This window comes from Triturus cristatus, chromosome 11 (genome assembly GCF_964204655.1).
Source record: "Triturus cristatus chromosome 11, aTriCri1.1, whole genome shotgun sequence".
Classification (NCBI taxonomy): domain Eukaryota; kingdom Metazoa; phylum Chordata; class Amphibia; order Caudata; family Salamandridae; genus Triturus; species Triturus cristatus.
The window spans coordinates 860,203,366-860,229,009 of NC_140594.1; the positions used below are offsets into that span (position 1 = coordinate 860,203,366).

Consider the following 25,644-nt stretch of genomic DNA (forward strand, 5'->3'; position numbering starts at 1 on the left):
GTGAGGGAGTGCTGTTGTAGCTTTCGCACCACTAATGGAATTAGTGGGAGCGGTGGAAAGGCGTACGTAAATTTGCCTGACCAGTTCATCCATATCGCATTGCCTTTGGACAATGGGTGTGGGTATCTGGCGGCGAAGCCTGGGCATTTTTGTTTTCGTGGGTGGCGAATAGGTCTATCTGTGGATGCCCCCACATCTGAAAGAACGGGTGAAGAACCTGCGGGTGAAGTTCCCACTCGTGGATCTGCTGCGTCTGTCTGCTGAGCAGATCTGCCATGGTGTTTTGGACTCCTGGACATGTTGGGCTAGGAGAAAGATTTTGTGTGGAATTGCCCATCTCCATATGCTCTGTGCTAGTTGAGAGAGCTGTGGAGAGTGTGTGCCGCCTTATTTTTGAATGTAGTACATGGCGGTCATGTTGTCTGTGCGAATAAGGACTGCCTTGCTTAAAATCTGTGTGTGAAAGGATTTTAGGGCTAGAAAGATTGCCAGTAACTCCAGATGGTTGATGTGGAGTAACTTTTGTTGCGGCGTCCATGTGCCCTGCACTGTGAGGTGTAGTAGATGAGCTCCCCAGCCGGAGAGCGATGAGTCTGTTGTCAGGATTATTTGTGGAACCGGGTCCAGGAACGGTCAACCCCTGGAAAGATTTGTGGTGTTCCACCACTGCAGAGAGCGATGGGTGCGACCGTCTACCAACACCAGATCTGCCAGTTGCCCCTGGGCCTGGTTCCATTGGCGCGCTAAGCACTCTTGGAGTGGACGCAGCTAGAGTCTTGCATGAGGCACTATGAAAATGCAAGAGGCCATCATCCCTATCAGTTGCATAAACACTCTTGCTGGGAGGGAGTGTTAAAGTATGAATTTTTGACGCAAAGCCTGAATGCTTGCAATCCTGGCCGGATTGGGGTAGGCTATGGCTTTTGAGGTGTCTATGGTGGCACCGAGGTATTGCTTTATGTGGGATGGTGTTAGCTGGGACTTTTGGTGGTTCACCGTGAAGCCTAGTTGGTGAAGTAGTTGGATTGTAATGGTGGTGTTGTGTACACATTGGTTGTAGGACGCGGCTTTTATCAGCCAGTCGTCCAAATATGGGAAGACGTGAATGTGCTGTCTTCTGAGATGTGCTGCCACTACCGCTAGGCACTTGGTGAATACCCTTGGTGCTGTTGTGACCCCGAATGGGAGCACCTTGAACTGGTAGTGTTGCCCGTCCACTACAAATCTGAGGTCCTTTCTGTAGGCATGGTGTACCGGAATGTGAAAGTATGCGTCTTTCAAGTCCAGTGTGGTGAGAAAGTCGTTCAGGGAGAGGAGCGGAAGTACCTGCCTAAGTGTTACCATGTGAAAATGGTCCAAATGTATGTATGTATGTATGTGTTTAGAGGCCAGAGATCTAAGATAGGTCGTAGAGTCTCGTCTCTTTTTGGTATCAGAAAATATAGGGAGTAGACCCTACATTTTGCTGATTGGCAGGGACCTGTTCTATCGCCTCTTTTTGTAGGAGGGAGATTACCTCCTGTTTTAGTAACGTGGAATGTTCTTGTGACATTGGGCGTTGCCTGGGTAGAATGTTGGGGGGGTAGATGTCAGTTCTAGGCAGTACCCTGAACGAATAATTTGGGTCACCCATCTGTCTGATGTGATGGACTCCCAGACGTGAAGGAAACTTTGGAGTCTGCCCCCGACCGGAGTGGGATGGTCTGTAGGGAGGAGGGGAAAGTCATTGGGTAGGCGGTGTGGTAGAGCGGGCGGTATTTGTTTTGCCTCTGCCTTTATTGTTATTGCCTCTATAGCCGCCTCTTTGATAACCCCTTGTGAAGGTGGATTGAGCAGGGGATTTGTAGGATGTGGATGCCCTATCTGAGGAGTAGCCTCTGCCCGTGCCCCGAAAGGAAGAGCGGCGAAAGGAGCGCCTAGGAGGGTGTGACTGTACGGCTCCCATAGATTTCGCCGTATCTGTGTCTTCCTTCATCTTCTCGAGGGCCTCATCTACCTTTGGACCGAATAGATGTTCTTGATCAAATGGATGGTTTAATATGGAGGCTTGTACCTCAGGTTTAAAGCCCGAAACTCTCAGCCTAGCGTGGCGACGGAGGAGGACACTAGTGTTAATGGCCCTGGAGGCTGTGTCTGCTGCGTCTAAGGCACAGCGTATAGAGGTGTTAGTTATGGTCTTACCCTCTTGAATTAATTCATTGGCCCTATTTTTGTATTTTTCTGGGAGATGGTGCATGATGGTTTCTAGTTAATCATAATGCGCTCTGTCGTATCTGGCCAATAGCGCTTGAGTGTTGGCGATACGCCATATATTGGCTGCCTGTGACGCAGTGCGTTTTCCTGACGCGTCCAGGAGCTTTGACTCTTTGTCAGGCGGTGGTGCTTCGCCTGACGCCTGGGAATTTGGTCTCTTCCTTGCAGTGGATACCACTAGGGAATCCAGTGGCGCTGGCCCTTTGATGTAGGCAGGATCTGTGGGGGCAGCTTTATACTTCTTCTCTATGCGTGGGTTGAGGACCCTAGCCCTGACTGGGTCTTTAAAAACCTCTGGTGCATGTTTTATTACCCCTTTGAGAATAGGTAGCATAGAAGTAGACCTATGTGCAGTATCAAAGGTGTCTAGGAGGAAATCTTCCTCTACTGGGTCAGTGCGTAGCTCCACCCCGTGATAATGTGCCGCCCTCTGAAGTAGGTGGTGAAAACCTAATGAGTCTTCTGGTGGAGATGGCCTGGATGGATAAAGGTCATCCTGTGGGACATCTGGAATGTCTGGATTATTATAATCATCCCATGGGTCTGGGGATCCTGTAGGGGTGGGGTCTTGTGGCACATCTGCTGGGTCGTAGTATGGGTCCCCCTGATCATCATGGTCTGGAGACTGGGTCTGAGAGCGATGAGGCAGGGGTGGAGAAGGCGGAGGGGGCGGGGGTGGAGGAGATGGAGGAGGTGGGGAAGGCACTCTGAAAGGGGAGGTAGCACAGTCTTTCCTCTTTGGAGGTGGAGGTGGAGCTGGTTTGTCCAAATGTCTCTTTTTAGAAGACAGTGCCAAATGTCCAGTTTTTGGATCCTTGGTAAGTGTCTTTTGCAAAGGATCCGGTGTAAATAGTTCTTGCGACACTGGCTGTTCGGTCGGCGCCGAAGTTTTCGGGGCCGATGGCTTTTTAGGCTGGTCTGTGCCGTGCTTTTTTGGAACCTCCGATTTTTTGGTCGGCGCCGAGACAGGCTTCGGCGGGGGAGTGTCGGTGCCGAGGGCCTTATGATGTTTGGTCGGCACCGAGAGGCTGGGTTTCGGCACCGAGGGCTTTGGTGCGGAGCTCGGTGTCGAGGTAGAGGCCGATCTCTTCTTCGGTGCCGAAGTGTGTTTATCGGCACCGCTGGCTGACTGGCTCGAGCCCGAGCCGCCGGAAGGCTTATTAGGCTTCTTCACCGGGCCCTAAGGTGGAGTGTTCGAAGCAGTGTCTTTGGTCTTGCCTAGGCCCGGAGGCAAAGGCGTGACCGAAGCCTTTTTGGGAGTCGGCGCGGGTGTGGGAGGGGGTATTTTACTCACGACCCTCTGCGCCGGGGTGATGTCCTCCACATCCGAGTCGTCGGCTTCGGAAGCACTGACTAGGTCCTCTTCGGTGTGCTGCTGTCCCGGAGCTTCGACGTCGTCCCCGAAGATGTCGACTGGAACGGAAGTCGAGGAGTGTGCCATTTTTCGTCTGGCCCTTCGATCTCGAATAGTCTTTTTGGATCTGAAAGACTTGCAGGCGGGACAGTCTCAAGCCTCGTGTTCAGGGGAGAGGCAAAGGTTGCATACCTCATGAAGATCGGTGTGGGGGAATTTGGACCCACATCGAGGGCACTTCTTGAATGGAGTTCTTTCCATCAGCCGGGACCGGAGCTTGGATAGGCCCGAAGGCCCGCCGTCGATGACTGGAATCGAAGGTGTGTCGAAGAAGAAGGTGATTGAGGAGATCAGGATCTGAACAATACCGCGAAGAGCGAGGATTCCGCTTCGATCGTCGAACTCGAATGTTCGGAATCGGAGCGCGAAGTATTACATCCGAGCCCGATGGCGGAAAAAAACAATCTGAGGATGGAGCAGAAGCCCATGCGCAATACGAACCAAGGAAGGAGTCACCGACCTCGTGACTGCCAAAGACTTTCCAAGAGGAAAAACAAACTGCAAACATCCGGGCCCAACACCAGATGGCGATCTATGCAAAAGTGTGTAATCTGCAGCTTATATGCCTCGAACAATACGTTTCTGAGGTCCCTCCTGGGAGTCCCAGATAGCACTTCAACCTACATATGCCACCAAGAACTTGGGGTACCATACTTGGAGGACATAATCAAGATACAGCCTGTCCTCTTGTGGCATAGAGTATGGACTGCAGACGAGACAGATTTGAATAGGCAAATATTGCAGGACGCCTTGGCAGTAGATGGGGTCAGAAACATAAGATGGCTTGACTATGTCGAACAGTTTATGATTAAACTAGGCCATCCTGAATATTATAAAGATCCATACACTATGCAAAATGTATCTGAGGAAAGACCTAAAAGTAAGTTGTATGCATTAATTGGGCGAAACGAGGACTACAACCGAACTAAAGAAACCAATGGTGCAGGCATATTTTTCGGTATATGTAACCCCTACGATACAGTCATATATTGCTTTGATCACTGATGACTATGAAAGGTTTCTCTTGACACGCTTCAGGTTGAACATTTTACATCGATTGTTAAGTTTCCCTGTACAAAACGATTGGTCGAGAGTTTTATGCAATTACCCATGTGACGAAGTTTCGGCTCAATCGACGTTACATATATTGTTTTTCTGCAAACTTTATTCCATACCGAGAAGGAAATGGATCATTCCTGTGCTTAAAAAACTTGGTATTAGACAATGTTACCCTGCATTTCTGATTCTCCAACAGCTAGATGATAATTTGATTATTGCATCTGTTATTGCTTTAAAAAAAAATGTTTTTAGGTCTCGAAAATCAATTATGATTTGACCCATCTAATTTTATGTATTTTCAATTTTTAAAGATGTTTTAATAGTTCTGATATATGCACTGAGCTTTTATGGTTTACTAATAGTTACCGAATAAAGAACTTTTGATTGATTGACTCATTTTTCAAAAGGGCGTAGTGTTCACCAGCATTGCTGCACTCCCACGGTGTACACCAATATGTTTAATGGTTTGCTTTTGTTTTTTAAGGGTTTTACCAGTTGCCTTACTTCTGGTGTGGTTGGGGGTTTCTTTCCGCTTTGTTATATTAGTTGTTGATATTTTTACAGACCATGCAATTCCTACAATATTACAAAAACTCCACCTCACAGGACTCGTACTCAAACATTACGCATTATTACCGAACACTCAGATAGTACACAGGGACTTAGTTTTCAATGCATGACTTGGAACATAAGGGGTCTCAACAATCCTAGAAAGGGGAAACAAGTCCTTTCATATCTACATCGACATAACGTCAGGCTTGCATTTCTACAGGAGACCCATCTCTACTCACGCAAGGAAGGCACATATGGTGCTTCATGGGAACGAACCGTTTCTCTACTCATAGTTCTTACTCCCATTGGGTGTGCATACTTGTACATAAAGGTATCCTGTTTCTCTACAGAGAAAGTGCTGACACAGAGGGCAGGTAATTGCTGGTGAGTGACACCCTAGCTGGCAGACAGATACTGCTGGTCAATGTATATGCACCTAATGTGGATACCCCAGGATTTTACAGTGGTTTTTCTGCGCATATGCTGCGCTTCCAGGCCGATTACATTTTTATGGCTGGCGATTTAGTATCAGCTGTCACCCTTCTCTAGACACTACTGGGTCCTCTATTGTTCACAAAACCCACTCGCTGTGCACACTCACTGGTCTACTTGATATTTTTCAAATAAAGGATCCATGGCGAGCTAGACACTTGCACGTTCGGGATTTTACATTCTATTCTGCACCGCACAAACTGTGGACCCATATCGACCACTGGTATGTCCCTCGCGGGGCCTTGCTGTGGCTCACAGACATTACTCCCAATCCCCGCACACTGATCATGATGATACTTCTTCTGCCATACCGGGACCCTTCTGTGCAGTGCTGGCAATCCCCAGAAAATGCTCTCCATGATGAGGTTTTCCGATCAGAAATCCGCAATGAAATTCAAACCTATTTTCCAAATAAACCTAGGCTGTGTGGACAATTACTCGACAGACTGGGAGTCCTTCAAGGCCTATATAAGAGGAGTATGTATTGCTAAACATGTGGGAGTCCTGAGTAGTATCCAAAGTGATCGAGATAGGGTAGAACCCCTGCTGCGTGCCATGGGTCGGGCTGCTGTGACTGAGATGCCGCGCTCTCACCTATCTCACCGCTCAAAACTACTACAGAAATTATGTGGACTGGCGGACAGGCAGGTGGCTTACTTGAGTAAATACATCAGAGCCCGTCAATGTGGGGAGGGCAAAAGGCCAGGATGTAGATTGGCGTGGCTGCTCCAGTCGAACTACCACTCCACATATATCACAGGGCTCCAAACAGATGATGGCACTACCGCTATTGACTCGCTGAAATTGCATAAATATTTAATGACTATTATCAACATTTATACACTACTTGCGCAGTGCACAGTTAGCAGATTATCTGGCCGAAATAACTATGGTGTGACTCATCTCGGGTCAACAACAGTTTCTGTCCACTCTGATCACGTGCAAGGAAATACAGGTCATTGATGCCCTCAGTGGCTCTATGGCCCCTGGACTAGATAGGTTTACAGAAAAGTCCTATAAAGCTCCTGAGTATTTTAGCACCTCACTTTCTAGAGGTGTAAGCCGAATTTCTGCAGACGGGCGTGCTGTCCCCATCTCTCCATAAGGCCATCATCACTTTATTGTTGAAACCTGGTAAGCCCCCTCGTCTCTGTAGTTCTTACAGGGCTATATCCCTTTTGAACCATGATAACAAAATACTGGCTAAGGTCCTTGCAACCCATCTTTACCTTCTGCTAGAGCAGATAATTTCACCCCTACAGTTGGGATTGATTAATCTCTGTACTATGTTAAGTGTTCTAAACCAGGTAGCCCGTACACTTCCTGCGGCGACTGTGATGATAGACGCAGATCCGTTGGTGCAGCACCGGTGGAGCACCATCTGGATAGAGGTCTACAACTGTGGCATGGCCCACTTTTAACATCACTGTACGCGAATGACATTCTCTTGTTCGTCGGTGATTCCTCTGCTAATCCTCCCCGCCCCTCCCCACCCTTATTCGTGAAATTGTGCAGTTTGGCTCCTTCTCTGGTTAATTAAATAGAGCAAATCTGAACTGATCTCCCTCACAGAAGTCACCATGTCCCCTAACAAGGGTGTACTGATGCAACTAAATACCTCAGCGTCTTTTTGCATAGGGACAGGTCCAAAGTCGTACACAGAAATTATGGCCCTCTGATAAGCTTACTCGGCAGATAGAGCGTTGGATCCAGCTTCCACTCTCTTTAGCAGGAAGAATGGCTATTAATAAAATTGGGGTGCTACCTTATGGAATATGCTACTTACCAGTATGCATCTGTTCTTGGCATGTAGAGCTGCAGAGTTGTACACTTAGCATAGATCGCCATCTGGTGTTGGGCCCGGATGTTTGCAGTTAGTTTTTGTTCTTTGGACAGTCTTTGGAAGTCACGAGTTCGGTGACTCCTCCTTCGGTCCGTACTGCGCATGGGCTTCGGCTCCATCCTCAGATTGTTTTTCGCCAACAGGGAAATGATGGAGCGTAGTAATAACAGTGAGAAACCCATGTGTGTTGTATCTAAATAAGATGGACTGGAACGGATACAGGTAGCCGGGGAGGCGGGTGGGCGTGTACAACTCTGCAGCTCTACATGCCAAGAACAGATGCATACTGGTAAGTAGCATATTCCGTTCGAGGCATATGAGCTGCAGATTGTACACTTAGCATAGATTATATAGCAGTACCCAACCTTAGCGGCGACCACCGGTATCCGTTGCAGCAGTTTGAAAAAGTGTCTTTAGTACAGCCTGACCCACACTAGCTTGCTGCTTGGAATGCACATCTACACAGTAATGTTTTGTGAAGGTGTGAGGTGTTGACCATGTGGCTGCTTTGCAGATGTCATCTAAGGGTATGTTCCCTAGAAAAGCCATAGAAGCCCCTAACTTTCTAGTAGAGTGGGCTTTGGGTGGAACAGATAATGTTCTTTTTGCCTTTTGATAGCAAATTTGTATGCACTTTACAATCCACCTAGCTATCCCTGCTTTAGAGATGGGGTTGCCTTTATGTGGTGGAGAGAAGGAAACGAACAATTGTTTAGTCTTCCTGAAAGGTTGCGTTCTTTGTATGTAGTACAGCAAAGCTCTCTCAACATCAAGTGTGTGTAAGGCCCTTTCTGCAACAGATTGAGGCTGCGAGAAAAAGACAGGTAATTCCACCGATTGATTGAGATGGAAGGGGGAAATGACCTTGGCCAGAAACTTCGGATTTGTACGAAGTATGACCTTGCTGTGATGTATTTGTAGGAAGGGTTCCTGTATAGTGAACGCTTGTATTTCACCAACCCTTCTAAGGGAAGTGATAGCTACGAGGAAAGCGGTTTTCCAGGTGAGGAACTGTAGCTCACATTTATGCATTGGTTCGAAGGGTGGACCCATTAGCCTGTAAGAACTACATTTAGATTCCACACAGGGGAAGGTGGTGCCCTGGGAGGAATTACTCGTTTAAGGCCTTCCATAAAGGCTTTAATAGCGGGCACTCTGAACAGTGATAAATGCTGTCTGTTTTGTAGATAAGCAGCAATCGCTGCTAGGTGTAGGCGTATGGATGAATATGCCAGGTTACACCTGTGGAGATGGAGCAGATAGCATATGATGTGCTGTATGGATGCATCTAAAGGGTTGATTGTATTGTTACGGCAGTAAATTACAAATCTTTTCCACTTTGTGTTCATGCAATCAGGGGGAAGGTTAAGGTATCCAAATTCTAAGATTTCAGGAGCCAGATCGCAAGGTTGAGCTGAGCTGGGTCCGGGTGCCTGATTTCTCCATGGTTCTGAGTTAGGAGGCATGGGGATAGGTGCAGTTTTTGATGTGGTACAACTGAGAGCTGTAGTAGTGTGGTGTACCACGGCTGTCTGGCCCATGTTGGAGCTACCAGAATGAGTGTGAGGGAGTGCTGTAGCTTCCTTACCACTAATGGAATTAGCGGGAGAGGTGGAAAGGCGTATGCAAATTTGCCTGACCAGTTCATCCATATCGCATTGCCTTTGGACAATGGGTGTGGGTATCTGGCGGCGAAGCTTGGGCATTTTTTGTTTTCGTGGGTGGCGAAGAGGTCTATCTGAGGATGCCCCCACTTGTGGAAGAATGGGCGAAGAACTTGTGGATGCAGTTCCCATTCGTGTAGTCGCGTTTGTCTGCTGAGCAGATCTGCCATGGTGTTTTGTACGCCTGGAACGTGCTGTGCCAGGAGAAAGATGTTTTGGGGAATTGCCCATCTCCATATGCTCTGGGCTAAGCGGGAGAGCTGGGGAGAGTGTGTCCCCCCCTGTTTTTGGATATAATACATTGCAGTCATGTTGTCTGTGCGAATGAGGACTGCTTTGTCCGAAATCTGTTTTTGAAAAGATTTTAGGGCTAGAAAGATCGCCAAGAGCTCCAGATGGTTGATGTGGAGCGACTTTTGCTGTGGCGTCCATAGACCTTGCATTGTGAGGTGTAAGAGGTGCGCTCCCCAGCCGGAGAGCGATGCGTCTGCTGTTAGAATCACCTGAGGAACCGGGTCCAGGAACGGCCACCCTTTGGAAAGGTTTGTGGTGTTCCACCACTGCAGAGAGTGATGGGTGCGGCCGTCCAGCAACACCAGATCCGTCAGCTGACCCTGGGCCTGGTTCCACTGTCGTGCTAGGCACTCTTGAAGTGGACGCATGTGGAGTCTTGCATGGGGCACTATGAAAATGCAAGACGCCATCATTCCTATGAGCTTCATAAACACTCTTGCTGGAAGAGAGTGTTGAGGAAGGAATGTTTTGCGCAAGGCTTGTATGCTTGCGATTCTGGCTGAGTTTGGATAGGCAATACCTTTGGAGGTGTCTATAGTGGCCCCGAGATATTGCTTTGTGTGAGATGGTAGGAGGTGGGACTTTTGGTAGTTCACCGTGAAGCCTAGCCGGTGGAGTAGTTGAATGGTGCTGTTGGTATGTTGCACACATTGGTTGTAGGACGCGGCTTTTATGAGCCAGTCGTCTAGGTAAGGGAAGACGTGAATATGTTGACGCCTGAGGTGTGCTGCTACAACTGCTAGGCATTTGGTAAACACCCGTGGTGCGGTGGTGACCCCGAAGGGGAGAACCGTGAATTGGTAATGCTGACCGTCCACCACAAACCTGAGGTACTTCCTGTGAGAAGGGTGTATTGGAATGTGAAAGTATGCGTCTTTCAGATCCAAGGTAGTGAGAAAGTCTCCCTGACAGAGGAGCGGGAGGACTTGTTGTAGGGTGACCATGTGGAAATGGTCTGAATGTATGTACGCATTTAGAGGCCGGAGGTCCAGAATGGGCCTCAGGGTCCCGTCTTTCTTTGGTATTAAGAAATACAGAGTAGACCCCTAGATTTTGCTGATTGGCGGGACCTGCTCTATAGCGTGTTTTTGGAGGAGGGAGAGCACCTCCTGTTTGAGCAGTGTGGAATGTTCTTGAGACATTGGACGGTGCCTTGGTGGGATATTGGGTGGGGTAGATGTTAGCTCTAGACAGTACCCTGACCGAATAATTTGGGTCACCCATTTGTCCGATGTTATGGATTCCCATGCGTGGATAAAGGTTTGTAGTCTGCCCCCGACCGGAGTGGGATGGTCTGGGGGGAGTGAAGGGAAGTCATTGTGCGGGCGGGGTTGCAGAACGGGTGGTGTTAGTTTTGCCCCTGCCCTTATTGTTGTTGCCTCTGTAACCACCCCTTTGGTAGCCCTTTGAAAAGGTATTTTGAGGAGGGGACTTGTAGGAGGTAGAGGCGCTATCGGTGGAGTAGCCTCTGCCTGTGCTACGAAAGGATGAGCGTCGAAAGGAGCGTTTAGGGGCCTGTGATTGTAGTGCCCCCATAGACTTTGCTGTGTCTGTGTCCTTTTTCATCTTCTCTAATGCTTCGTCCACTTTTGGCCCAAAGAGAGTTTGTTGGTCAAAGGGGTGATTTAGTATGGACGCCTGGACTTCAGGCTTGAACCCTGAGATCCTGAGCCAGGCATGACGACGAAGCAGGAAACTAGTATTTATGGCTCTAGAAGCAGTGTCAGCTGCATCGAGGGCACACTTAATGGAGGTGTTAGTAATTAGTTTACCCTCCTGTATCAGGTCATGAGCCTTGCGTTTGTGTTTTTCGGGGAGGTGCTGCATAAGAGCCTCAAGCTCGTCGTAATGTGCTCTGTCGTAGCGCGCAAGTAGCGCTTGTGTATTTGCAATGCGCCACATGTTTGCAGCTTGGGAGGCGGTGCGTTTGCCAGACGCGTCTAGAAGTTTGGATTCCTTGTCTGGCAGTGGGGCTTCTCCTGAGGACTGGGAGTTAGCCCGCTTTCTAGCTGTGGACACAACTAGGGAGTCTAAGGGAACAGGGCCCTTAATGTATGCAGGGTCTGTGGGTGCCGCCTTATTTTTTTTTCTATTCTAGGGTTCAATACCCTGGCCCTGACAGGGTCTTTGAACACCTCTGCAGCATGCTTGGTGACACCTTTAAGCATGGGCAAGATAGATGTGGACTTGTCCTGAATGTCAAATGTGTCCAGTAGGAAGTCATCTTCCACTGGTTCACTATGCATTTCCACCCCATGGTAGTGTGCTGCTCTCTGCACTAAGTGGTGAAACCCTAAGGAGTCCTCTGGGGGAGGCGGCCTGGATGGGTATAGGTCGTCCTGAGGCATATCCGGTATGTCAGGGTTTTGGTAGTCTTCCCATGGGTCTGGGGTCCCCGGTGGAGTGGGGTCCATTGGGGCGTCCGCCGGGTCATAATCTGGATCCCCGTAATCCGGATCTGGGGACGGGGTCGGGGAGTGATGAGGCAAGGGTGGCGGAGACCTGGGAGGGGGAGGGGGTGGAGGAGGCGGAGGAGGTGGTAGTGGGGAGGGCACTCTGAGAGGAGAAGTAGCAGAGTCCTTCCGCTTGGGCGGTGGAGGAGGAGCCGGTGTGTCAAGACGTCTTTTCTTGACAACTAAAGTCAATAGCCCAGTCTTTGGATCTTTAAATAGAGTCTTTTGCAAAGGATCTGGTGTAAAGAGGTCCAGTGGCACCGAATCGTCCGCTGGCGCCGATGTTTACGGAGCCGAGGGTTTCGATGGTTTCTGTGCGCCATGCTTTTTTGGAACCTCCGGTTTTTTCGGCGTCGAAGGAGTTTTCGGCGCCGGAGCGTCGGTGCCGACAGATTTGGGTTTGTGTTTTGTCGGCACCGAGAGTCCAGGTTTCGGCACCGGTGGCTTCGGAGTCGAGCTGGGTATCACTTTCTTCGGTGCCGGACGGTGTTTTTCGGCACCAGGCGTCGGCTGGCTCGAGCCCGAGCTGCCTTGAGACTTTTGAGGCTTCGACACCGGGCCCGAAGGTGGGGTGATAGAAGCTGTGTGCTTGGTTTTACCCAGGCCTGCAGGCGAGGGTGTAACCTGAGTCTCTTTGGTTTTGGGCGCGGGGGTGGGAGGGGGTACAGTACTCACGACCCGCTGCGCCGGTGTGATGTCCTCCACGTCAGTCGTCGGCCTCGGAAGCGCTGACGACGTCTTCCTCCTGCTCGGTGTGTAGTTGCCCCGAAGCTCCGGCGTCGTCTCCGAAGATGTCCAGTGGAGCTGCAGTCGATGAGTGCGCCATGGTGCGTCGAGCTCTTCGATCCCGGATGGTCTTTTTTGATCGAAAAGACTTACAGGCAGGGCAGTCTCTAGCCTCGTGTTCTGGAGAGAGGCAAAGGTTACACAACTGATGGAGGTCAGTGTGGGGAAATTTAGACCCACATTTTGGGCACTTTTTGAACGGAGTCCTTTCCATCGGCCGGGACCAGAGTCGAGGAAGGCCCGAAGGCCGGTGCCGATGTGCGGAATGGAGAAAAGTGCCGCTTCGAGAGATGAAGGTAGATGAAGAAACTCGAAGAACGAGGATTTTCCGTCGAGGCTGGAACCGTAGAAGTTCGAAGCCGGAGCACGAAGTATCACATCCGAGCCCGATGGCGGAAAAAAACAATCTGAGGATGGAGCCGAAGCCCATGCGCAGTACGGACCGAAGGAGGAGTCACCGAACTCGTGACTTCCAAAGACTGTCCAAAGAACAAAAACAAACTGCAAACATCCGGGCCCAACACCAGATGGCGATCTATGCTAAGTGTACAATCTGCAGCTCATATGCCTCGAACATAGAGGTTTCCAGATATTCTCATCCCATTGACCAACCATTTTTTCGCCACCCTGCGAGACATCCTAATGCAGTTCCTCTGGGCATGTCGCCGACCAAGCATTAGATGGGAGACTTTAATACTCTCCTGTTAACGTGGTGGGTTCTGAGTCCTGGACATGCTGTTATGTTATGTTAAAATGGCTTTTATAGAGCGCACGGCTACTCAAAAAGAGTGTCCCGGCGCTTTTATTTAGGGTAGGCTGCAGTATGCATGCAACTGTACTAACTGCTGGCCCAGTGTCACTTTGCTTATTATTGGTATCACCCTGATGCAAGTATTCCTTACATTAATCCTGAAAAAGGTGCAGGCCCCTTCCGGCCTCCTCCTCTCCTCTCTTTTGCCCAAAGGGCTACCTCGAGACCCTAAGGACATACAGACTCTCTCTACCACGTGCTGGGCCTGGTTTAAGCTTCAAAGACAGCTAGGTAGTGGAACTCTCTACTCCCCACACATACCTCTTCATGACAACCCATGGCTACCGCTCACGCAGGAGCTCTTAGTTGAGCGTACTCGTACCGCCCACCAGTTGCGTGTGGTTGGTGACCTGTTCGTGAATGGCAGGATGAAACCTAGTGCAGCACTCAGAAGTAGCCCCTTCGACACTCCTGGATAGGTTCACATTTCACCTGTTACATACCGCTATGCGCGCACTCCTGCCTGCATATCTCGAGGAATTCCACCCCCCCCCCCCACCCCCCCGATTTCCCTCCCTTCTGTCCTTGGTGCTGTCTGCCCCAGATGGTGATAGATTAGTATTCCAGCTAAATTAAAATACGCTGGAGCAGAAAAATCTAGAACAGCTTGGGAACATAACCAGGGATACAGCCTTCCTGCCAAAACGTGGTATTATTGCTGTATGCAGATTAAGCTGGTATCAAACAATCTCCACAAATTACGGCATTACAAGTTCCTTGACCGTAACTACAATACACCGAAGGCGTTAGCCAAACTTGACCCTACGAGACCCCAATATAAAAAGCTTTGACAACACGATTGTCAAGTTAAAGATTTTTGTGATTTTGAGGATTGTCCAAAGCTACTGACTAGATCCAAAAGAAAATTGCTTTCGAGAAACTAAATAGCAATCTCAGTATGTTTTATGAGTTGAATTCACATTGTCTACAGTGATACATTACCTGCGATTATTATAAATGAGAGAGCCAAGAGTATATATATATTTTTTTTTAAACATAGTTTATTGATTTTTCATAGTAGAACATATTCATCATGTTACATTAGTACACAATGTAGTATATTGACTTATAAACATTCCCCCAACTCCCACCACCCTGCATCCTTCGATCTCATGTACATACACAGAGACAGAAATACATTGTTGCTAATGTTGCAGGCTCTTGTAGAAATTATGCAATGACACGCAGTACCTTGGCATATTGTATGTCACTCAGGGAATGAACGCCTTGCTGTTGAGGACAACCGTGAGGATCTGAGAGTTTAATAATTGACCTCTACCGACTTAAGGGCTTCTAGCATAACGTCCCAATCTAATGCTATTGGATTCTTGCGTAAGCCTCTAAGTTCCTCTTCGCGCAACGCAGCACTCTCTGCACTGCCCCAGCGCAGCATCTCATTATACCAAATAGATATAGTGGGGGGTTTCCGCGACTTCCATCGCATAGTGATGGCACGTATCGTTAAAATGAGCGGCAAGTCTATAAATCGGTATTGTACTTTGTGTTTAGACGCCTGCTTGTGTATGCTCAATATCCATTCCTCCACTGTGCTCTGAATTTCGCGGTGCGTGATCTCTCCGATCAAGTGCCTAACATTGTCCCAGAACCCCCGTATTTTCGGACATGTCCATAACATATGTTGCAGGTCCGCTCCCTCCAGTGAACATCTAGGACAGCAATGTTGCGTCTTTGGGAACATCCTATCTAATTTGTGAGGAGTAAGATAGGCCCGGTGGAGAACCATGGTTTGGATAAATTTGAACTTTGCATTTCTGGAGGCTTTCTAAGGGTGTTCAAGAGCGCTCGCCCACTCCTTGTCTTCTAATTCCCGGTTTATGTCCCCATTCCATGCCACCCGCAGAGAGCCCAGAGCAACCATTGTGTGTGAACGCAAACCAGTATATAGCCACTTAATAAGGTGTCTACCCCATCCCATATGTTAAAGCATCTTAACCAGATCATGAGTGGGGGGTTCCTGTCTCTCCGGGACCCAGTGCAGTTTTATGTATTGAAATAGAGCAGCAAGTAATAAATATAAATATGCAGGGGCTCCCGTTTCATTGGCAAAGGTATCATTGTCCAGCAGCATCCCGTCCCCAAACAGATCAGCCACTGTACTAATCCCTGCGTCCAACCACGGTGTTAGTCTACGTTTAGTGAGCCGGCCGTCCATCAGTGGTATTCCCAGTAACGGGATGTTACCTGCATAGGTAGGGGGCACATGTGCATATTGTAGCACTGCCTTCCAGCAATGTAGCGCTGTGCAAAGCAGTGGGGGGAGACCCTTCGGGTTTCTACTACCAGGCAATAACAAGGTATTTAAGGTGCCACGGTCTATGTCTGCCTCCGTATAGCCAATTTCTTGCAAGTTACGCCCTGCCGTCCAATAGGCTAACCATTGCAATTGGCAGGCGTAATAATACGCGCGCAGGTCTGGAACTCCCAGGCCCCCCCTTGCACGTGTCCAGTTGTTATTTCTTAAGACTAATAAGTCGTCTGCCTGAGCTCCAGACAAGGTAAATGAGTAAGATGTTCCTCAATCTAAATGTATTGTGTGGTATCATGAGTGGTAGGTTGGCGAAATAATACAGTAGTCGCGGTAGGACTACCATTTTTGTCAAGGCGGCCCTACCCATATCAGACAGTGGCAGTGTGGTCCAGAAAGCGACACTGGAGCGAAAGACTCTAAGCGCTCTGTGTAAGTTCCCATCCAGCATGTCCGCATGTGTCCGATAAATCTGAATACCTAGGTATTTAAATGTATGTTGTGCTACCTGGAGCCTGGTATCACCAAATTTAATGTCTGTAATCTCTGCATGGTCCGTGAAGAAAAAAGCGTGCGACTTCGCAGCATTAATGGCCAGGCCGGATATCTCATCAAAGTGGTGAAAAACCTTGTATATCGGATCCAGGGGCAACTGGAGATCATGTAGGTACAAAATAATATCAGCGTATGCAGAGGAAAGATGTGTCGTGTTACCCAATGGTATACCCCTGTCCAGGAGATCCCTTCGCGCCCGTATCGCCAACGGTTCTAGGGCCTATATAAAGACAAGGGGAGAGAGCAGGCAGCCCTGTCTGGTTCCTCGGTGTATGGTGTATTCCACTGAGATATTACTAGTGCAGGCGCGCGCAGTGGGGGCGTTGTATAAGAGGCGCAACCACGCAATGTAGCCCTCGGGAATCCCAAATTTCTCCAGTGCCCGAAACATATATTTCCATGTAAGAGAATCAAATGCTTGCCGCAGATCCAGAGATATGCAACCCGCATGAGTAGAACTATTCGGAGCTTCCGTCATGATGTGGTGAAGCTTCCTAGTGTCCAGTGATGTGCTAAGGGCAGGTAAGAAACCCGTCTGGTCTATATGTATGAGTTGGGACAGCGAGGGCAGCAGTCTATTGGCCAACACCTTACTTAGCATTTTGTACTCTTTAGTTAACAAGGACAATGGGTGATAACCGGCCATATCTGTGGGATCTCTTCCCGCTTTCGGGAGCGATATTACCAGTGCTTGTGCCATAGAGTGGTAAAGATCCTTTCTCTAACGCTGTGTTATATAGTACTTCCAATTGGGGCACCAGGGACTCTGCATATGTAGTTTAAAATTCAAGTGGCAGACCGTCAAGACCAGGGGTTTTGTTACGCGGTAGTCCTTTCATAGCCATACTAATCTCAGACTGTGAGAGCCAAGAGTGTTATGATGAGCACAAAGCTTCTGGGGAAGTGGAGAAAGAAAGACAGAGGCTGGAGGAAAAAAACTACAAAAGGTGACGGGAGACAATCATAAGGAGAGCTGAGAAACTACGAGTTGGTGGATTTCGAGAAAAGAAAAAAGAAACAAGCCTGATCAGAGACAAGTTGTATGGTGAAGGAAAATAGGGAGGAGGGACAGATGTTTTGTTTTCAAACTAGGCAAAAAGTTGAGAAAGCCAGTAAGGGGGGCGCTTCTAGTCAGCGCCACATTAATACTGTTGAGATATTCATGCAACTCACACCTGGACTGGATTCAGAGTACCAGGCTTGAAAAGGTCAAAATGAGGCACTTGTCTCATTCTTCAGGACGACACAAAAAACTATCTTTCAGTCTCTACCTTGTAAGAAAGTGGCTCTGTATATACTGTTCCCAAATAGGTACAGTGTGCACAGAGTCCACAACCCCCAGAGGTTTGGCAGAGGCTAAAGTTAGGTATAACCTTACTCTCTAAAGTGGTAGCTTGGTCGAGCAGTAAGGCAGTATCGGAGGACAGTGTAAAGCATTTGTTGTACACACTCAGTCAGCAAATGGTCTCACACACTCAAGAACTGAACTCTAGGCCAATGGTTTGTATATAGTTCAAGTTCAAGTTCAAGAAGACTTTATTTCGGATTAAATCCATAAAAGTACATAAAATCAATATAAAACATTTAGCAACAATAGATAAAATCTTTAAAAATAAAGCATCCACACAGCTAATACATACTGATTACATACATAAATCAGATTGACATTTTTAAATATTTTTTCCGTTTATGCCAAAAAGCCCCCAAGAAATTTGCCACTGCAAACACAATGTGTGCGGCCATTTCGCTCTTGAGAATTCTAAAGGCTTCATAACACCTTATGAAGCCCAGGTTCCTACAAATAGGAATGATCCACTTTCTGCGGGACTCAGTATAGCCCGGACAAAAAAATATAAAATGCAGCTCAGTTTCCTCGCTTACGCTGCATGCCGGGCAAATACTAGATGTCGACAGGGACCAGGAGCTAGTGAAAGCACGAATTGGCAAAGACCCGTGCCTCCATTGCAAGTAAAGCTTCCTGATAATTTGTATATAAAAATATATGGTTGTTTTATTTTAGAACCGACAATAGGTATCAAAATATACTTTCTTAGAATGAGATGCTTTAGATAAATACTTTCAATAAGCAATAGACTTTTGAATGCAATAGATACAGTTGTTGCAATAGGCAACACAATTTCAAACACAATTATACATTGAGCTCAATGGGAATTTCTAGTTAAATGCAATTGATTACTTTTTGGATTACTTTTCTTACCACAGGACTGGATCCTAGATTCAGTCCTGGGACATCTCCTGTAAACAGTTGAGTAAAAACGTTTTGGTTACAGTTGTGATTTTTAAGGAATATTATTGTATTTTAAAAGTTGACACTTAGAAACTTTTTCACATAGAATCACCAATGTTATCCTATGGGAGGAAATTCACATAACAGGTAAGTAGGGTTATCGTTACTTTTTCGAACTCAGTGTTGGATCCTGGATCCAGCACTGGTGCATCTCCTGTAAACAGTTGAAAGAATGCGTTTTTGTTATACAGGCGATTTTTACCGAATATTTGTAAGTTTGCAAAATCAACACTTAAAAGAATTTCTGGCAAAAACCAGGCAATGTTATCCTATGGAGGAAAATCAAGTTAGCGGTAAGTACGGTTGTAATTACTTTGCAGGGTCAGTGCTGGGTACCAAGATCCAGCACTGGGATCTCTCCTGATAACAGGTGAGTAAATTAGTTTTCGTAATTCGGATGATTTTAAAGTTTAAGAACTCGACACTGAAGAAGTTCCAAGTGAAACCAGTCAATGTTACCCTATGGAAGAAAACTGAGTTATCGGCTTTTGGGTAAGTACTCGACTGGCAGAGATAAGGTTCTGGGCATAGACTCAGGGGTCTCCCAGGGTCAGGTAGGTACAGTTGTTACACCCTCAGCAGCACTGGGGCAGCCGGGTGCAGAGTGAGTTAGGCCCAATGTTATCCTACGGGAGGCAGTGGGCCTTTGGTTGGTGGCTGCTGGCTAGCAGTCCACGCGGCTGTGGGAGCTGGATTCCTGGTCACTTGATCAGGGCAAATGGGGAAGTAGATTAGGACAGAGGTTGCACTCCCAGGGGCACTCGGGCAGCTGGGTGCTTTTGAGCCGTCGAGCTCTCAATGGATTTCAATGGAGAAGCTCAAGGACGAACAAAGGCTGCAAGCTCGGGGACGAAGATTCTTCAGGTGCGACCACCACTTCGAGAAGTAAGTTGGGAAGTTGGAGGATAGGTAGGCACCCAGAGGTTGGGCACAAAGGGCCGCAGGGCGCCGGGTTCAGGGTTGCCTTTTGGCGTCGGGAAATCTTACCCTCTGCTGGTCGCGGTTGGAGGGGTCCCTGGTTCTGGGGCTACAGGAGTCGTCAGGAGCGTCAAGGTGGGTCCTTGAGTGCTGGATTCGGGGTCACAGTCGCTGGGGGGGGATGTCCTCGTGGTCTTTGTTCACTCCGGCACAGGCCAGGCTTGGCGGGTGCAGAGTGTGCAGGAGTCGCGGTTCCTGGCTGATGCCAAGGGGCTTGTTACTTGCTTTGAGCAGTCCCACTGCTCATGGGAGTCCCAGTTAGTTAGAGTCACAAGGCAGTCAGGTCCTCCGGGGTTTTTGAGGTTGCTGACCACTGGAGATGCCAGGGTTTAGCAGGTGCAGGCTCGAGGGTCGACAGGCCTGTAGGGCTGGGGCCAAATCAGTTGGTGTCTTCCTCTTGTTAGCAGCTGCACGGCAGGTCTTCTTGTTTCTTGATCTTCTTGCTGGTAACGGAATCTGGATCTGAGGAAGGAAGGTTCTAATACTAAATTTAGGGGCGTTACAGGTAGGTAAAGGGCAGGGACCAATGGGTCCCTTCCCTGGGGTGGGTACACCCCCCTATCCTGCCACTCTCTTGTGGGGGGGGGGGGGGGGGGGCAGCATCCTAGTGCTGATTGGCAGGGCTTCCCATCTTCAAGATGGCGAGAGCTGGGAGATGTGCTTCACCCCGCCTCCCTCACCTGAGGGGTGGGGTTGGCAGAGGCTGGCACACCCCCTTTCCTTCCTTGGGGTTTCCCACCAGTCTTCCCGCCAGAGTGGGGTTCAGAACCGGTAGGGGCCAGTTGCTGAGTACAGCAAGTGGCCTGGAGAAGCTCACAAAGGCGGCATGCCTTTGAAGCTTCCCCTGCCCATCCTGGGGGAGGAGACCTAGCACCTCTCCCAGGATGTGCATTGTTGCAGGCCCAGGAGAGCGGATGGCTCTACACCCAGGGGTCCAGTAACATGTCTGCTGTGTGGCAGTCTAGGCAGCCCCTCAGACAGGAGGTGGATTGTAGGTTAGGTTCAAGGGGCAACTAAGTTGCCCTCGGTCTTGCATCTTACATTAAATCCCACACTGGCATCAGTGCGGGTTTAATGTGCTGAGAAGTTTGATACCAAAGTTCTCAGTCTTCAGTGTAGCCATCATTTATTTATTTTATTTATTTATAAAGTTTTATATAGCGCAAACATGACCCACGGGGTATCAGAGCGCTTTACAGTACACTGTTATCACACACTTTTTACATACAATCAGAAATCGCATACAATACAAAAGAGGTAGACATTGGTGTTTGGATACAATCGATGGCAAAAATCATCAGAGAGTTAAAGATTTAGGATGTTAATTTGTTCATTAGAATCATTTTCGCTTCTTTTTTGAAGGCGGCAAAGGAGGAGATTCTGCGTAGATCTGGGGGAAGGGTGTTCCAAATCTTCGGTGCTATACCTGAGAAAGCTCTGCACCCAGTTCTCTTTTTGTGGAAGGATTGAGGTTTTAGTAGTAGTGAGCCCGAGCTTCGCGAATGTCTGCATCCTCCGACCACTCCAGCTTTTGTGCTAAATAGCTGGGGGTGTTGGTATGTAGGGCTTTGTGTGTCATGCAGGCGATCTTTAGTTGTATTCTCGCCTCGTAGGGTAGCCAGTTCAGAGCCTTCAAGGCCGGGGTGATGTGGTTATTTCTTTTTATTCGGGTGACCAGCCTGGCCGCAGCGTTAAGCGACGCCCTGAGTAGTGCTAGCTTATATTTTGGAAGACCGCATAGAGTGGTGCTTCCATGGTCCAGTCTCGGTAGTACTAGTGCTTGTACCGCCATTTTTAGATCAGTCTGTGGGAGGAAGGGTTTAAGATTCCTTAGGATACTCAACTGATAATTGGCTCCCTTGGTGGCATTGTAGATTTGCGCCTGCATATTTAAATCTTTGTCCAGGGTGACTCCCAGTGATTTTGCGGAGTCAATGATGTGTGGGGCACAATTGAAGGAAGTTAGATGCTTCAACCATAAGTCTATCTTGGGTGTGTGATTGGGAGGGGGGGGGGGAAGAGGAGTAATTCAGTTTTCTTGGTGTTGAGCATACGGTGGTTGCCATTGAGCCAACTTTGGGTATTATGAAGAATGGCGTTGAGGGAGATGAAGTCATTTGGTGAGGAGATTTTCATATATAGTTGTGTGTCGTCCGTGTATAGGCGATATAGAATGTTTGCAGAATTCAGAGCTTTTGGCGAGGGGTTCCATGAGTAGATTAAAAAGGATTGGTGATAGTGCTGGTCCCTGTGGAACTCCTAGGGTGACCATGAATGGTTGAGATAATGATTGCTTAATCTTGATTCTTTAGGTTCTGTTGCTTAGGAAGGAGGTGAACCATTGTAATCATGGTGCTGTGGAGTTCGTGTTGACGATCTCCCACCACCATATACTCTTAAATGGCAGCACTGCACTTACAATGCCCAGGAATGGACCTGGGTACTGTAGGGGCACAGGGCTCATGCACCTGTACCCACACCACTGGCATAGGGCACCCAGCTAGAGGGGTGGCTGATGTATGCCAGGGCAGTGTGTGTTGTGGGCATGGCACACAGGGATGTGTGCCATGTCGACTGTTTTGTTCAGCACCAAGACACTCAGCCTGCAAAGACAGTGTGTGTGTGTCAGGGTACAGGGCCTCTAAGGGTGGCACAATAAGTGCTGCAGCCCTTAAGGGCCTTCTCTGGTCACAAGGCCATGGGTACCTAGGGTACCATTTACCAGGGGCAGACATGCGGCCAGAGATGCCAATTGGGTTTAGGCTTCATGCAGTTTTAGGGAGGGAACATAGGCCCTGGGTACCTGATTGGCAGGAGCCCAGGGCACACTCAAAGTACATCACCAATTCAGCAAAAAGTGGGGGCATACCATGCAAGAAAGATGGCACTCTCTCACATATCTATGTTGACAATTTAAAAAAATCATAACCGCTGTTGTCCACAAGCAGCAACGCCGGTTCTCAGAAGCATTACATTCTGAATAGTAGTGCATTAACAAGGGGCCAACACCAATGTAACTTGATCTCCAGTAACTTTCAGTTCTGACACATAGTAGAGGATCACACCACTAAAATTCAGTCATACCCGTTTCTGAAGCAGCTCTTCCTTTCGCCTATGCTCTTCCTCCTCTTTCCTTCTCTTCTCCTCCAACTGTTTAAATGACTCCTCCCGTTGCAGTCGCTCTTCTTCCTGTTGGCGTGCTAGTGCAATTTCTAGTTCTCTCTGACGCCTCAGAGCTTCTTCCTACAGACATAAAGGTGGTTAAAAAAACGATCCGAGTATAGGAAAAAATACAAACCTTGTAGCAACAAAGTCAGAATATCATGTAGTTAAGGGAGTTTCTTGAGCACTTTAAAACTTAAGGTACCATGGGAAAACAAGTGGCTTCTTTAAATGTAATGATTTCAGACCTTCTTCTAACTCCATATCATATATGGAAAGAAAAACATTAAGTGCAATAATAGTTTTGCAAACTCAGGCTGTCAAAGATGTTCATGATGTGCATTAATCTGTTACCTAAAGGTTGGACTCAGAAAATGGCCCATGATGATATTTGTTGCAAGTCTACAGTGCTTTACACGATGTAATCATCTTTAGATTCTATTTGTCCTGACGACTTTGTGTGAGAAAAAATTTAAACATTTTAATTTGTGTGCTATTCTTCTTCAGAGAGGAGGCATTATGTCATTTGCCTCTTGAATGGTTTCAAGCCGCAAAGCGTATGTTACAGGATGCAATAATTTCATTTTTCAAAATCAAACTCATATATTGGCAGTTGTACATGATGAACACGTCCGCTAACACCACTTTCCAATAAAGCTAAGTGTTTTTTGCTAGTCGACCATGCTCTTAGCTTTACCTTCAATCTGTTTTCTGCTACAGAATTACATGACAAAAGCTCTGAGCAATGTATTGACATTGTATACTATGACAGTGGCCTCTCTAACATCTGTGGAGAACGCAACACCGAAGGTTGTTGTATTTCTCTTATGAGTTTTGGCTCATCACTATTTAAATGTGCTCACTTATTCTTTATATTTCCAAATCTTTCTGTAATAGTCTTCTTAAACATGGTTAAACTAGGAGATTTTTCACCCTACCAGGAGTTTTTCAAAGAAACTATGATACTGTATAACTCAAAGGACCAAGGCTAAACATTCACCCAAGTCAGCAAGGTTACATACAGTACACCACTACTTGTAAAGGTGCACATGAAAGAAAATATCTCCCATTTCAGCAATGTTCTACAGAAACTGGAGAAGAAGTGAGAAACCATGTCTGCTGTGCCTACGATGGTGGTAGCAGTAAGAGTGTCACCATGGATCTTTTCCACTTATTGGAGAATTTGGAGAGAGGCGCCCAATTCAGTCTACTGAGGAATATGATCTGCACAGCCGACACTGGTACCAGTGGTTGAGTCCCCTCCGACTGCTCAGTGAGTCTGCAGGGGCATTTAGTTTCTTTGGTAGACAAGCTGACACCTGGCCTGTACAGCACAGAGCCATATTTCCCAGACAACTACGCGAGTGGATAAGACTGCCATTGTATTTATTTAAAGGTGGAACACTGCTATGGTACCATCTGTGAATATTTGTACCACCACACTCCTGGCCTGTGTTGGGGAGGCCTTTTACAGCTAGTCTAAGGGTGTACATTTCCAGCACATTTAGATGCTATTTAGAGTATAACCAAAACCCTGATGTTAAGTGTTCCCAAGTGAGCTTGCCTCACTCCCAAACCTGTTTATGAGGAGTCGTCCGTTAAAATCGTCACTTTTTTTGACTGGTTGTGCAAAGAGTCTTAACAGAAAGACCTTCTGTTTATTCCACAGCTGCTTAGCATTATCACCTAGAAGGATACAACCACTTTATTTCCCCAGTTCCCTAGACACACTGACATTTGACTTGATAACATTTAATCTACTTAAGTACAGAAGTGCATGTGACCTTATATGACTAGAAGACGTAATCATTTCCAATGATTTAATGACTTTCATCACTGCCAAACTGAAACACCTGAGAAAAAAAGAATAGTATTCTGAAATGCCAGAATACTCTTGGCTTCATGAGTTGCCACTGCTTTCACAATGTCATTTCCCACCTACAGAAAATCTGAGCAGTGTGTCAGTTTGAGAAAACTTTAGGAAATGAACAGTAAAGTCCAACAGGAATATTATTTGCATGACACTGTCTGTGAGGTGTTAGCACTGCATAAAAAGATTACACTGTAGCAGTGAATCCAACAGGCTTGGCACATTACACATGGTGTTAAAAATCTGCAAACCATTTCTAAATGCTCCTGGATCTGACTTAATGAAAAGAGAACAACTTGTTTAATCAGTGGCAAATATAATAGCTGTTTTCAGGATTGACCAACAAGCAACAACCAGGCTGGTAAAATCAAAGAGCACGTGTGTTTGGTTGTTGACACTGGTAGCCACGGCAAACGGTCTAGTGCTCTGGCCTCTAGCACGTTGAGATTGCTGCATGCTTTCCGGTCTGAAATACTGATTCCTAAGGGTAAAAGATACTCATTGTCTCACAAGTCTTCGGGGGCTTCTTTATCTGACAGAGAGACTAATCCACACCTACGATAAAAAGGTTTTCTCCACCGAAGAGCATATTTATGAGTCTTGCCTTATAGCCCATAATAAAACTAACATCCTACCAACGAAGCACAACTTATGCCGTAGCAGGTTACATGTCTGGGAAGGCGGTTTGGCACATCATCAGGAGTGTGGAATATGATATAAATGCAACAAGACAATATGGGTCTGGTTCCAGAAATACAAATTCAAAACATAAATGGATTACAAAGCCCACAATGAGTTGTCTACTGCCTGTATATCAGGTAAATAAGGAAATCTTAATTATCGCATTTGTAATGACTTTGCCTTCCTACACAATGGAAGATGTA

At 47.4% G+C, this 25,644-nt stretch overlaps 1 protein-coding gene across 3 annotated transcripts in view; it reads right to left on the reverse strand.

The window, feature by feature from the left end:
* Nucleotides 1-25,644, reverse strand: part of GIGYF2 (GRB10 interacting GYF protein 2) — a 1,663,629-nt gene that overhangs the window by 388,279 nt on the left and 1,249,706 nt on the right. For all 3 annotated transcript variants that reach the window (XM_085634698.1, XM_085634699.1, XM_085634697.1), the window contains exon 21: nucleotides 22,813-22,971. In XM_085634698.1, the coding sequence (XP_085490824.1) occupies nucleotides 22,813-22,971 (159 nt within the window). The remainder of the gene's footprint in view (nucleotides 1-22,812; nucleotides 22,972-25,644) is intronic.